This window comes from Amblyomma maculatum, chromosome 1, assembly GCF_055883805.1.
Source record: "Amblyomma maculatum isolate TAMU_Amacu chromosome 1, ASM5588380v1, whole genome shotgun sequence".
Lineage (NCBI taxonomy): Eukaryota > Metazoa > Arthropoda > Arachnida > Ixodida > Ixodidae > Amblyomma > Amblyomma maculatum.
In genome coordinates, this window is record NC_139344.1 from 25,510,535 (window position 1) to 25,525,032 (window position 14,498).

General features: G+C 44.8%; 1 protein-coding gene across 1 annotated transcript in view; it reads left to right on the top strand.

Annotated features, from left to right (window-relative positions):
• Positions 1-14,272, top strand: part of LOC146201958 (nephrin-like) — a 141,389-nt gene extending 127,117 nt beyond the window's left edge. The window contains exons 5-7 of the mRNA XM_084587877.1: positions 6,660-7,025; positions 12,461-12,589; positions 13,097-14,272. Coding sequence (XP_084444003.1) covers positions 6,660-7,025; positions 12,461-12,589; positions 13,097-13,245 — 644 coding nt within the window. The 3' untranslated portion in view covers positions 13,246-14,272. The remainder of the gene's footprint in view (positions 1-6,659; positions 7,026-12,460; positions 12,590-13,096) is intronic.
• The last annotated feature ends 226 nt before the right edge of the window (positions 14,273-14,498 follow it).

A 14,498-nucleotide genomic window follows, 5' to 3' on the forward strand; every position in this document is an offset into this window, starting at 1 on the left:
TACTTCATCATCAGTCCTCATCATCATCAGTGGACCAATTTGTAGCTCTACTCTGGAAAGTAGCGGCCGCTTGGCATGGCCCATAAATATGCACCGATGGAGGCCACTTTATCAACCAATAAGAAAACTTCACTGTGAGAATAACGGCAAAAGCGACGCGCCGTCTTTTCCAAAAGGAACAAGGCAGCATGGCTTGCTCCTCCCTCGCACAGCGGAGAATGTATGTCCGGAATAGAGTTCCAAATCCCTGTCAGGTAAAGAGAACCTCAGATTTCACCTTTCATTATCATCATCATCAGCCTGACTATACCCACTGCAGGGCGAAAGCCTCTCCCATATTTCTCCACTTAACCCGGTTCTGTGCTAGCTGCATCCACTTGACCCCTGCGAACTTCTAAACCTCATCCGCCCACCTACCTTTCTGCCGTCCCCTCCTACGATTTCACCTTTAAAATACTTTTGATCATTAGTGATGCCATAAGGCGTTAACGATACCAGTAAGAACTGAACCATGCACCTTGGTTAATTTTGGCAAAGGCGGTACCTAGCCTGTCACTTTCGCAATCTTCAGGCAGCCTTCCCGCGACGTCCTCTTATGCGTAAACTTCCTGGCTTATCATGAAGTGGTTACCTACCTCCGATGAAACTTCATCACGCTTTAGACGAACGAAACCATACCTCCGAAGACAATTCTGATGATATGTTGCTTTGAGTGTCCTTGATGAATAAGAAAGTGGCCCCCTTGGTAAACTATAAACTATGGTGGTAAACTATCACTGTCCTCATGGGTACTAGGAATACTGAAAACATTAAAGGCATCATTGAGGGAAGCATGCAGTTTTCCTTTAACTGAGAATTCGTCATGACAGGAAACTTCTCCAGTTTACAGAAGTGACATGTTGAGGTGCTACTGGCGAACTTCGGCGGAAAACGCCGACACATCAGCACACCAAGAGAAGCACGACAATTGCTTTCTGAGACGACCTACTCCATTTTTCGAGGCGCATTCGCCCTCTCCGACGCGCCCCAGGTCAGATTACGCACCTATGACCATGCGCCTATCTTTGACATAAACCTATCCTTAGCCACATAGACAAGACTGCAGCTTGGCCGTCTTCTTCAAAAGTTATAACGTGTGTTTATTGACGCCGCCAAAGGTTCGACAAATGCCGCTTGCTAAGCATCGCACTGTAGCCAGCCGAAGCAGAATCACTGCCAAATGGCACATCACTAGAAGTCGCGAAACTTTTCGTCAAATGCATACTACTGCAATACGGCAGCCCCGAAGTGCTCTTCATGGACATGAAAGCAGCACTCAGGCAAAAGCTCACGCAAGCCATCGGCTCCTATAGGTCGACTCTCCACTAGAGGACAACTGCGAACCATTCCCAAACGGTCTCACCGAGCGGCTGAACAAGACCACCGCTAACATCCTCAGCGTGTATGCCGCCGTGGAACACAAGACCTGAGATATCGTCTTGCACAACATTGACTGCGCCTACAACATCGCAGTACAGGAAAACACCGACATAATGCGTTTTAGACTCGTTCATGACAGCAGAGCAACCATCACACCCGACGCCGTACTTACACGTCACGAAAAACAACAAACGCCACTTCGCCGCCTGCTTTCAGCGTGCACGAGCCCTTGCCCGTCTACGGATCGAAGTAGCTCATTTACGCCAAACGCTACAGACTGCGTCGACGCGATACCGAGTACAAGGCAGGTGACAGTCGATATGGCACCAATCCGCTGTCGAGGAATGTAAAAAAAAAAAAAAATTGTTACGACGTGATTAGGAGTTTAAAATATACTTCGATGTATTGCTGAAGTGGACAACGAAGTTTCTCGATGGAGCAACAGCACTGCAGCGATACAGAGCACTCCTTAAACTGGCTAATGTGAGTATAAAACCTGTTGCGCGCGGTAACGGACGCACTATATACTGTTCGAAGTTTCAGCGTGCAGTTTGCTTTTCTCTTTTCCCTGGCTGATGTAAGCTATATAGCTTCCTTTTTGATTGTTTATTTTCGTTTTTTCGCTATATTTCACTTTTTTTTACACTCGGTTGATGCTCGTTTAAAATGGAGGTAATTACCGAAGGCTTCGACTGTTTCCCAGTGGTCAAAGCCGCTGCCACGCGCGCCGCGTCTTTATCACTTTGTTTATAAAGACAGATACTACCAGACTTACCTGAGATGTTTGTAGCTCAGCGCGCTTACTTCTACGTTGCTCTAAAATGTTCCAGGTATTTTCAGTGCCTTGTTTCGAAAGTTTTCATTTGTCGGATATTTAGCGCGGCCGGCGGCGGCGGGAACTCTGTTTCTCGAGACTGTCAAGCCCGATTGTTGCCACGCTGCCGCCGACCTGCAGGTACAAGCAGAGCCAAGTAAACTGTTTATTTAAATGCCACGCCAGCCTCTTTGTCTGTCATGTACTGCGTCGTCAGTACAACATGAAGATATCCTAATGAGACGATATTAGAAGCCCATCGGGGGAAACAAAAATCAACCGGGTGTGTAATTTATTCCCGAAGACTGGACGAAAGAAAATGCAGCTCCCCTCTGGGAAATTGAGTCCCACTCTCACTTGTGACAGGCGGAGATGGTGGCATCTGCACTAATGTGGAGGCGCAGAACAATCAGTATAGCTGACGCTTGGCTGAATGACACACATTTGTACACGCACATCTAAAAGGCTCCTCGCGCGACTTCCACGTTGATAGCATGAAGAGAAAAAAAATCAATAAATACAATGATAAATGACTGAAAAATTCTAAAGGAATGAAAAGTAGTTTATCATCATCAGCAGCATCATCAGCCTGGCTACACAGAGTTGGGCGAAGCTTACACATACCTCCCCACTTAACTCCGTTCTGTCCCAGCAGCGGCCGCTTAACCCCGGGAAAGTGCCTAATATGCGCGCCCCCGCTCCGATTTAGTTTTGTTGGTTAGTTGCCTAGTTAGTTTGTTGGTTGCCTAACCTTAAGAAAGATTAGGCACGGAAAAATTAGCCAGAAAATGGAGGGGGAGAGTAAAGGGAAATTAATAAAATTAGCAGCACGGCCAGCGCCACTTCACTATCCTTCAGCCAGCAGCCTAGAGCTTGAAACAAAGGTCGATGTAAAGGCTTCAACACTGGTTAATAGTATCGCATACGCAACACCTAATGGAACTGGAATGAATGCATTCGTTTTCTGAACGATAGCCTTTAACGAAATTCACGTTCCTTAAATGCGGTGTTATATCTAAAAGAACTATCTTGCCGTATAGTCCCACCAACGTTTTGTGAGTTACCCGTTTCTTTTATTCCCATCCTTATTCTGTGCGCACTCTCACCCGAAGCGATAAGCAGTCTCTACATTGAATTTGTCGTGGAATTTCAGTTACTGATTAACCGACAGTGGCAAAAACAGCACGAAAACGAGGACACTGGTGAAACGCATTTATTGATTGCACTAACGCCGCCTAGCCAATAATTTATTCAGCCAATAAATTATGTATATAGGCAGAACCATCGCACGAGGGTAAAATGAACATATATTTTTAGAAACAAACTTTTATGAGATCAAAACAGTCCAAGAAGAAGCTACCGATCAACAAGACATTTTTTAAAACAGCAGTGACTCGTTAACAGTCCACGCCAGTGCCTGACAGAGTGAAAGCAAAGAAACATTAGTAAAACTAGCCAATAACAAAGTACAAAGAACCTGTTACGAAGAACAACGAAGAAGTGGAATGGTCTTAGCAGGGTGGAGTAAAAGGTATTAAAAGTAAAAAAAAAAATGAAATTAAAGTACCTTGCAGGCAGTTAAAGGCAAATCTTTGTAAAGAAATGTCAAACTACACATAAAGTAAAATCATTGCATCCTGGGAAAGGAGTCGAAAAACTAGTTATAAAAAAAGCGAAAGCAGCCCATACGTGCACATCTAGAAACGGATTCTTACGACCAGCGAAAGCTAACAAACATCTCTCGACCTTTGACTGTAAATGCAGCTTAACTATTTCTTTCTAATTTGTATTCGGCGAATGCAAGGAACATATAGCACCTTCGATTTGGCTACCCGGAGTAGCAATGCGAACAAGCGGTGGATAAAAAAGTCCGCGATGGTCCAGTCGGAACCCGAATCCTCAATTCCAATCGCTCATTGAAGCACCAGGCTGTTCGGTTTTGTGTCGTTTCCATTACTGTTTACAATCACAGCGCCTATAAGCATGCCTGCCAATTGACGAGGGTGAATGGTTTTTCAAAGCGTTTAAGAACTCGCCATGATGGCCAAGTGGTTTTGGCATTCAGAATTTGAATTTGAGATCAAGGGTTCGATCCCGGTTAGAAAAAAACCCACAAATAGCATAGAATTCTTGCCAACTGTGCGACTAGTAGTGTAAGTAGTAAGCTAGCTTGAGTTCAGTTTGGATTGCAGTCTAAAGCAATTGCAATATTTCCGTTTCTGTAAGAACACTGCAAGATCCGGTTTTAATTATAGTAGTGTAAGTAGTAAGCTAGCTTGAGTTCAGTTTGGATTGCAGTCTAAAGCAATTGCAATATTTCCGTTTCTGTAAGAACACGGCAGGATCCTGTTTTAGTTATAAAGAAAATTTCTGTTCGTCCTCTCATTGATCAGTTCCCACATAACGCTCGTTCATAGAACACGTTGCTCGAGACTGTGTTCCTCGGAATATGTAGCCGCTTTAGACCCATTATCCTCTTTTTTTTTTTTCTCTGTCTCTCTGCTGTCCACCTACGTGAAAATGCAGCTGCCACCAATGCGATTAAACCTAATATCTCGGGCTAAGCAGTTAAATATAACCACTGCACCACCAATACGGGGTTGTTCAATGTTGTGGTCAGTGTTCACGATAGTCGTCTAGATTTTCATTTTAAAGCCAGTGAATACGCTCAATACGATTGCAGTAGGTTACAATTGCACTGAGAGCATTTTCTTTTTCAAAGCAAACGCAGGATGGTATAGATGAGTGAGCAAGTTCACTTTCTGTATATTAGAAAAGCATGCCTTGATTTCAAATAGGCTAGGAGTATACTGTACACTATATCTTCACATTGCAGTCTGAACTTTCGACCCACACTTCACTCCACGGGGCTCTTTGCTTAACGCCGCCCAGTTTCTCTCGGGGCTTGTTTCGCTTCAGTTCCTGACTTGACTTGAGCACACACGTACACGCAAGCCCTTCTAGAAGTATCGTTTCCTTAACAGGACGACCTTTCCATGGTTTCCAAGCTCGTTTTTGCTAGTTTGCTGTCATCAGACACATCTGTATGTGAGGGTGCACAGCTACTACTACGTTTACTAGCGTCCCATTGCAGAAGCGCCCTTGGTCATCATCAGAGAGAGAGAGCCGCAATCCCTCTCTTCAAGGAGAAAAAAAAGAGAGAGACAATGAGAGAGAGCGTACTTCCCTGCATTTAATTGGTGGGGCCAGTTGCGAACTTGCTTTTGCTCTACCGGCTGCAGTTGTCAGTGCCGCGCCTGATTAGTTGGTAGCCCCCACAGTTGCTGCCGTGCTGCACTGTTTTACAGCACAGTGGATAAATCGATAGAGCTAAGATGGATGAGCGCCCGTCTGGGGCTAAGAACGCCTGGAAACCACACCGCGCGCTCACGTCTTGTTTCAACTAGATGCTGGTGACATACCGGTTTAGTTGCGCTGTTTTTTAATGCCACCCTTGAACGGACCCCGAAAGAAACAAAGTGCCGAAGTGTAAAAGCTCTCCGTGCATTAGGACGATGCCTTAATGGCAGGCACGGTTTTGCTCCCATGCTGTCACGAATGCCACAGCTTTTTTTGTGAGGCTGTGCGAGCCTTCTGTGCGTAATTAGCTGACACAGGCCTTCTCTTCAGCGCCAACAATTTGAGAAACGCAGCATAGGTGTGTGGGGCAGGTAACTTGAAGAGTTTAACATAACGGCTAATGACTGTTGAATAACATCAGTTCTCGTGGTGCAACGAACACCACAAGAAGGAGTGCACAACCTTGGATTAAGCTTCGTGTGCCTGTAGCAAAAGTCAGCTAGATTAAAATGTTTGAAAGAACACAGTTTGCGATGCAATAAGGTGAATCATTGCGCATGCAGATGCTAATACCTTTTATTTACTGATAAAAATCCATTGGCTTCCATTTCTGGCTATAGGCAAACTACAGGCTCGGGATACGCCAAAAGCGGGCATCACTGATTTCTGTACCAGCAGAGAATACTGTGGCCTGCAGTCCTCTTTTTTTTTCTTTTTTTTTTTTTACTTACGGCAATACTGTATCGGCTCGGTCATTTAAAGGTTTCAGCGGTAGATTTTATTGTCGCAGTGATGAATTTGATGCGTGACGCAATTGGTATGTGAGCACTCAGAGAACAGCGTGAAATTGGAAAACTAGGTTTATCAGGGATAGGATGAGCCGTCATAAATTTGAAATCGCTGGTGTGCAGCCGCTCCGTGAAGAGCCGCGTGAAATTGCATGTGATCGCTTCGCAGTACCGATGCGGCAAAGCCCGATTGCGTCACATCCGATAACCCGTCGGCGCAAGGCGAATTTCTTGCTATGCTTTACAGTGTCAGTTTTGCTACAATAATTCAACTATGTTAAATGTATTGCTTGCTGTTTGCACTTGTGAGCGATGCTCCATTCTTGGGGTGTGCGCAGGTCCACTGAGCAGCATGTACAACTGCGTGGTGAGCAACGTGACGGACGGCGGGCTGCAAGTAGACTGCCAGCGACGCGGCGCGACGGCTGTCGACGCCAATGGTGGCTCGCTGCCGCCCGACCTCGTAGCTGCCGAGGCGTCTACATTCCGACAGCGCAATGCTTTCCAGCTAGAAATCCGGGACGCCCTACTGGACAAGCTTGTGTTTAATGCCACCTCTGAATCGCCGTCGTTCGCTGTGTCGAACCTGTCGCCTGGCACCGAGTACGTGGTCAAGTTCTACTTGGTGAACCAGAATGGCAAGTTCAAGCTGGTACAGCTCAAGACGTCCACACTTCTCGCTTCAGAGGAGCGGCTAAGAGCAGGTAAGTCAGCCAAGCATCCTGATGTTTCCAGGACCCTGCAGAATGTGCCTCGAAGCTTTATAATATACCGTATTCACTCAAATAAAGGCCGATTTCCAACCATTTTTTTTTCCACAGAGAACTCGCAGTTCAGGCAGGAAATTGCATTTGAAATTGGTTAAAAATATTCGTCCATGTTTCGATGAAGAAAAAACGGAATTCGCGCCTGTGTGTTCTACGACGTCATTTCTCGTTTAAAAGATCTCCAGGTGGTCTAAATTTATCCGGAGCGCTCTACCATGGCGTCTATTGTAGCCTTAGCCGCTCAGAAAAATTCAATACCCATACCGTACCATACCATACCATACCATACCATACCATACCATACCATACCATACCATACCATACCATACCATACCATACCATACCATACCATACCACACCATACCATACCATACCATACCATACCACACCATACCATACCATACCATACCGTACCATACCGTACCGTACCGTACCGTACCGTACCGTACCGTACCGTACCGTATCGGACCGGACCGGACCGGACCGGACCGTACCGGACCGGACCGTACCGGACCGGACCGTACCGGACCGTATCGGATCGGACCGTATCGGATCGGACCGGACCGGACCGTACCGGACCGTACCGGACCGTACCATATCATACCATATAACAAGAAACAACACGACTCGACTCGATACGACGCCAGGCCATATCAAAGAAAGTAATGTCTGAGCAGGGGACAACGCCACGATGTGTTCTCGTGAGGCAGTTACTAGGTCAGGTACCTGGGAAGAATGTACTGCATTTCGTGACTTGCCGAGGCTTCATATTTTTGTTCATATCAATTTAAGGCAGCCTACTTATCGCTATTTCATAAAATCCAATTGTTTTCATTGTTTAACCTTGATTGATCAGTGCATACAGCCACTGTACTATATTTAATGTCCTCACTGGGAGGGTTTACATACTCCGTCTATCATGAGAAAGTGACTCCACCATATCGAAAAAATAATTTTAATTTTTTTTTTCTGCTAGGCTATCAAACGACTCAGCCTGTTATCTTTTTTTATTTGTAAAATTAGCTTTTTGATGCCTCCCAAAACATTTAGTTGATAAAATCCAGTAACTGCCGTAGCATTGCCGGACGTGTGGCACAAATGATGAGAAAAAGATCAAATGCAATCCACTCTTCGATAAAACAACAATTTTAGTTGGGCACAGAGATCAGCTTGTGCACGAGATTATGGAAGCCTCCTAGATTGGTTTGTAGAGTTTAACGTCCCAAAGCAACTAAGGCTATGAGAGACGCCGTAGTGTAGGACTCCGGAAATTTTGACCACCAGGGGTTCTTTAACGTGCACTGACATCGCACAGCACACGGGCGCCTTGCTTTTCGCCTCCATCGAAAAGCGGTCGCCGAGGCCGGGATTCGATCCCGCATATTTGGGAACAGTAGTCGAGCGCCGTAACCACTGCGCCACCCCGGCGGGGCTTAGAAGCCTCCTATATGCGTATCAGTGATGCTAAGTGCGTAAGGCAGACTTCCGTCTGCTTCTTTGATAGGGAATTTCGGTTCTTGGGCAACTCACTAAGACATCCGCAATAAAACGTGATGCTCTTCTTGTCAGCATTGTTTTGTTTTTGTTGATTCTTCCTATTTATTCGAGCTTGTGTCTTGAATAAACTTTAGTTGTGAGTAGCACTCGTCCTTGTTTTCCTCACTTGCCCTTGTGTCTACGTGCAAACTTTTCAGTATCCAGTAATTGTCCCTATGGCTACTGCTTAGCCCGGCTTCTCGCCACCCTCGTAAATGAAGTCATGTTCGGCTCTGTCAGTCATACTGGAAAGTTTATGTAACAATAAAGTTTTTTCTTTGCTCTTTTAACAGCCTCTTCCTGTCAAAGGGAAGACAAGACAGTGTGGGAAGCTAGCTGCAGTACAGCATCATTTCTGCTGCATCATTTCTGTAGAAGAAAGTTTGCGCGATTATCATTTCTTGACATATTATACTATAGCAATTCGGAATTTGCTGGCTCCCATCTTCTTCCTGCTCTTCACGTCTCATCCCACCTTGACCATGCAAACAAAATCCTCCCAATTTTCACAAGAACAAAAAAAAAACCAATATTCACCACTCTCTTTAGCAATAAATGAATAGAATCAGTTGGCGTCAAATATCGCAGTTTTGACTTATTTATCAGAGTTTCAAGCAGCATTCCTTGCTTCTTCAGACGCAGCGCAGCGGTAAATATGCGTGGTTTTGTCGTTCGCTGTGTAGAGTTTCCTTTCCTTGATTCTTTCGGTGTCATCTGTGTTTCTGAGTCGGTGAGATCTCAAATGTTTCATTTATCATATTTTTTCTGATTTTAGTTTCTGTATTCATGGTCAGCTTTGTAGTATCTGTCTTGGGCGATGTACATGTTTTTCCCTTTTGCTAAAATCGCTGCGCATTTTTCTCTTTCTACAGTTCTCTTATTATGTGGAAATGTTGCTTGCCCTACTATTTATTCTTAGTTTTGTATAAAGATTACTATGACTAATTATATACTTCCCTCACATACCACCATAACATCATCTGTTATCCTATTTTTGTTCTACCCTGATTCGCTTCCATATCCCCCCCCCCCCTATGTAATGCCCTATTGGGCCTTTAAAGTATTTCAAATAAATAAATTAATATCTAGTTACAGTACGGCTGTAGCGGTCTTGTGACACAGTTAATCTATGTGTGAGCACCGCTGTAAAGCAGTGAAATCTATGGTGGCATGTAAATGATAGATGACACGTGAAGTTAGTGTTTCGCGGCGAAACGCTGGCAGCTTAGCAGAACTCTCATGCAGCAAAATCAAAGAAGGGGTCGCGCGAGGACACCGGAAAATGGAACGCCGCAGCCATGTATCAGGCATACATGCGCAAGAACTAGCGCGAACACATTGATCTCGCGGTATTGCCCAGCCTGGGCACCGTGCTCATGGAAATAAGGGGCAAACCTAGCTCTTAATTGTATCGTTGTCTACTTGTTCCTAATATATGATTAGATCAAATGAAGCTAGTTTTGGGATACAGGGAGTATTCTAACTGTAATTTGCATATCTGCAGTTCGTATCATGTTCAGGTGTTCACCTTTGCGCTTAATGAGCTCACCGTGAATCAAGTACCCAGCTATGTAATGTTTGCATTTTATTTTGCTAACTTTTAGCCTTCCAAGACGCGTTGCGAAAAATCAATCCTGTTTTCTTTTCTCTAAAAAAACTGGGTGCTTCTGCTGTGATGCGGTCGTTCTTAATGGCGTTGGCGACACTTATATCTGGCTGTTACTTTATTCAAGAAATTTACTTGGCTCCGTTTCGGTAATGTTTAGCGAAAATTCAGTGGTTCTGGTTTCGAGCACAGTGGTATAGCGCGAAGGTTTCCATTGGTTTTAAAGATCGAGCCCAGGGCGGAGCAGATTAGCGTTCTAAATTCCGCTGACTATTACCGCTGGTGGATTAACCGTGCCTTACTCCCTCTAGCTCACATAATCACTTGATGCACTTTCACTAGATGCCAAGTAAAGGGCAATATGCCCACAATGTAATGTGAGCAGCGCCGCCCGCCAGTCGCGTACCTGGGAATATAGGCGTTTACTTTTTCCGGTTTGGTTTCCTTTGTGGGGTTTAACGTCCCAAAATGACTCAGGCTATGAGAGACGCCGTAGTGGAGGACTCCGGAAATTTCGACCACCTGGGGTTCTTTAACGTGCACACGGGCGCATTGCTTTGTTTACTTTTTCCGATGGTCACATGATCGAAAGAAGAAAAAAACACTCTTGTGGTGTAAGCCGTATCTGAGGGTTTTCGGCAGTTTGCGGCGTAGTTACCGATAGTTACCGACCGCTCCTATTCTACTAGTGCCCTCAAAATAAAACGGAGCACGGACCTGTGGAAAACGGTTCTCTCCTTCGTCCGGGCAGCTGATGAGGCGAACACCAAGAGTGTCAAGGTGAGCGTCCGGATGACCCACACGTACCCAAGATATACACATGCGCATCAGCTTGCAAGGCGCGCTACGAAACAAATCTTCTTCGTTCGTGTGCTCCGTTTTATTCTGAGGGCACTAGTACTTTGACTGTACTTTTTCCGAGGCAAAACTCGCATCGTCCTTCACCAGTCTATGTCGCCATGACGAGGAGGAAGGGATGTTGCGGTGAATACTTACCAGCTACAATATCTATCGACTTTAACGTGGGGGTATCATGTGTGCTTAGAAAAAGTTTACTTACGTATGTACTGTACATTTCATAGCTTACACAACACATGAACATTCGCGCTAGACATTCGCACGATGATAAAGACTGGGTAATTGAATCAGGACTAGGAAAAGAATGCATGTGCATCGGGGAATGTAATAACAAGATTATAATAAAGTTGTTGCTGAAACAGACAGCCTTTTAAGGAGATGCACTATTTTTAATTTGACCTAGACATCAGGTTAACACGGTTGTCCACCACAGAAAAGAAAGGGGCAAGTCCATTTGATTCCACTGTTTGGTGGTGGAATCATACATCGTAACGGGACGAGGCGATCGCTTTTTAGTCCGTGGGAGTGCATCAAAATTCCGATGTATTTTATGTGAGCTCTCTGATTAAGACAGGTCATTACGTTTCCCGTCAATGCTATTCGAGCAAATTGTTCGAGGGAAAACGCTCTAAAGCTGAAAAGAGGCGGTCGTGAAAAGTAAGCGGTGACGACTGTTGTTTTTTTTTTTTCGTTCTTTTTTTTTTTTTTTTTTTGTGCGCGCGCGTTCAATCGAATTCACGGGGTGCAATAGGCGCTCTGTTTTTTTGTTTGTTTCTTTTAACTACTAGCGCAAGCTAGTCGCTGCTGTACAGCGACGGCGCTCAGGTCTAAATGACATCTGATAATAAAAGAGCGCTTCGAGACTCTTCCAAGACGAAGCTCAGTCGTTATGCAGGAAAACATTTTCGGTTTCGCGTGCAGTGCTTGTAACGTTTATTTCCTTTCTCTACGCCCTGAATGAAGCTGGCGTCTCAGAAACGGCACTGCTGAAGGCTTTTTGCGATCTTTTGCAACTTCCCGAATTACATTTTTTCTTTATTTTCATTTTAGGCGTCTGAGAGAATGAGATATCTTTTTAGGCATTCGACAGTCAATAGAGGTACATAAACGTTCTTGTAGTTTGGAGGCTATTCAGACCAGGCTATAAAATCGCATCGATAAAATGACTTCATCCACAGCGGGATATCAAACTAAATGCAAAATTTACGAAGCTGCTTTCACATAAGCGCTGCCCTCTATTGGCTAGCTCCTCTCTCGTAAGCTAGGGAGATTTTCTGATTCTATTACATGAGCAAATCGCTGTAGAAGTTTTGCGGAAGCGATCCCCAGTTTGATATGTATGACTAACCTACCATTCGTTTACTGTGTACAGGAGTGGAGCATCGAAAGCCTTGCTGCGCGTCGCTGGGACTACTTATAACGGCTGGTGTCGTGCTCGCCTTCTTGTTGGTCGTCACCGCTCTTCTCATCAAGTACCGGACAAGGTTAAAGCTAGACAAAGGTAAGCTTCTGATCTCTCCAGACATCAAGGAACTCGGACATCGTCCTTGGGAAAATAGTTTTGAAAAATGTCAGTGTATTTAAAACGTTAACGCACCATTAGTTCAAAGACGATGCTACTCCTTGCAACGATAGCAGCATTAGGTAGTCGGGCCGGATATTCAGGCACTGTAGCTGCGTTTGCCTTTGCCAGAAAGGTAATGACGTGTCACGATTTCTTGACATATAGCGTAGTTATTTGCCCTGAAGGATGTAAAGATTCCATTCATGGGGACATTATTCACAACTGTGGTATATATAGGTCGTTACAATGAAGGGATCGGTTAAGTTTTGATTCTAAGTTATTCTCTTCTGGGATGCGATGGAGAGACATGCGTTTTTGTTGTTGTTGTTATCATTTGTTTGCGCACGCCGTCAGCTAACGCAGTATTTCAGCTTATAGGCTTTTTGAAGCCATTGTTGAAAATTCTTAAATTCACGTTCATGTGCGAAACTTTACCGCATGCAGGTTCACGCAAACAAGAATCGAGGCCAGAAGGCGAGGCCGAAGAGGGAAGTGAAATGGGAGAAGTGAATCCAGAGTGCAAGTACGTCCTTCCGGCTGACAGCGGCAAGCAGCTTCCGAGTTCGAAGGAAAGCCCTCTCACATACGTGTGATTCTTCTGCCTCCTGATTTAGCCAGCTGGCTTGTTCATGTAGACAACCGAAGGAACTGCACTGAAGTGGACGCGTTATATATTCGTCAGCGGATGCCATGCTTGCTTGGCCATCACCACAGCGGGATTCTCGTTAGCATCCCTCTTCGCGATGTTCACTCATCCAAGCCAAGTTTCACGCGATTGAAATGAGGTTCTTCATCTGCCCAATGATCATCATCACTGAATGGCCACGTTTCAAGCAGGCCTACTAGTCGCGAGCGCTGTACAATTTGCCAAGGACTGAATCTCGGACGTTTTGGCACGTTCAAGCTTCGCATCGCATTTTCCTACAGGGAAACTGGCGCAGAAAGCCTACTGTCTTTCACAATCATGTCGCGAGCTTGCGCGCTCAGTGTGGAGTGGTAGAGAATAATATTGTGAACTACGTTGCATTTCCTACAGTGAGAATTCACTGTCCCAACCGCAAAAGCGATTGCGGATTTAAAAATTATGTGTCTCAAACGGCAGAAAAACTTGTCACTTTTTAAGCAGTGTGCTTACATGTGTCCCCAACCGTGATCAGCGTTTGGAGTCCCTCTAGAGTTTCACTTCACACCTTTTTCGGTTACAGAGATAGTGACCGTGTGAGTATGTGCTTAATTCTTGTCAGTTTGTAATGGTTGTAAAGATACTGTTAAACGCGTCTGAATTTAATGGGTTATAGCATGAGCGGCTGTCCATAGAGAGTTCAATACTACTAAACAACGCAGCTTGTTTTGTTGTTACTTTTCAAAAGTATCACCTACAGCGGGCCCTGGAACAGCTTGAAATAACTAAAAATAATCCCCGTTTGGTTATCGATGCTTCACTTACCACTTCGACGCAAATCCTCTAAGCGCGTAATTTGTTGAGTAACGGAGCAATGTAGTTGTGTTAGGGCTATACAACTGACGAGCAAATCTCACGATTCGCGTATCTGCTGTTTATATTGCTCTAAGGGCACTTTCATTACACTACAGAGTAAAAAAAATAAGGCCTCGTTAGAAATGTGTTTTTTTTTTTTTTTTTTTTTTAATGCAGAGTAGGGTAACCCGTGAATTAGGCACGCGTGATGAACGTAGCAACGACTACGTTCGCCAACTTTATTCGGCAACTTGCGAGAGGGTGACAACTTGCTGGTGCTCGGCATCGAACAATTCTTTAAGTGATATCACGGTGTCTTTGCTCAAAAAAAAAAAAAAAGAAAGAAAGAACGGCATGCTCGATCCTGAT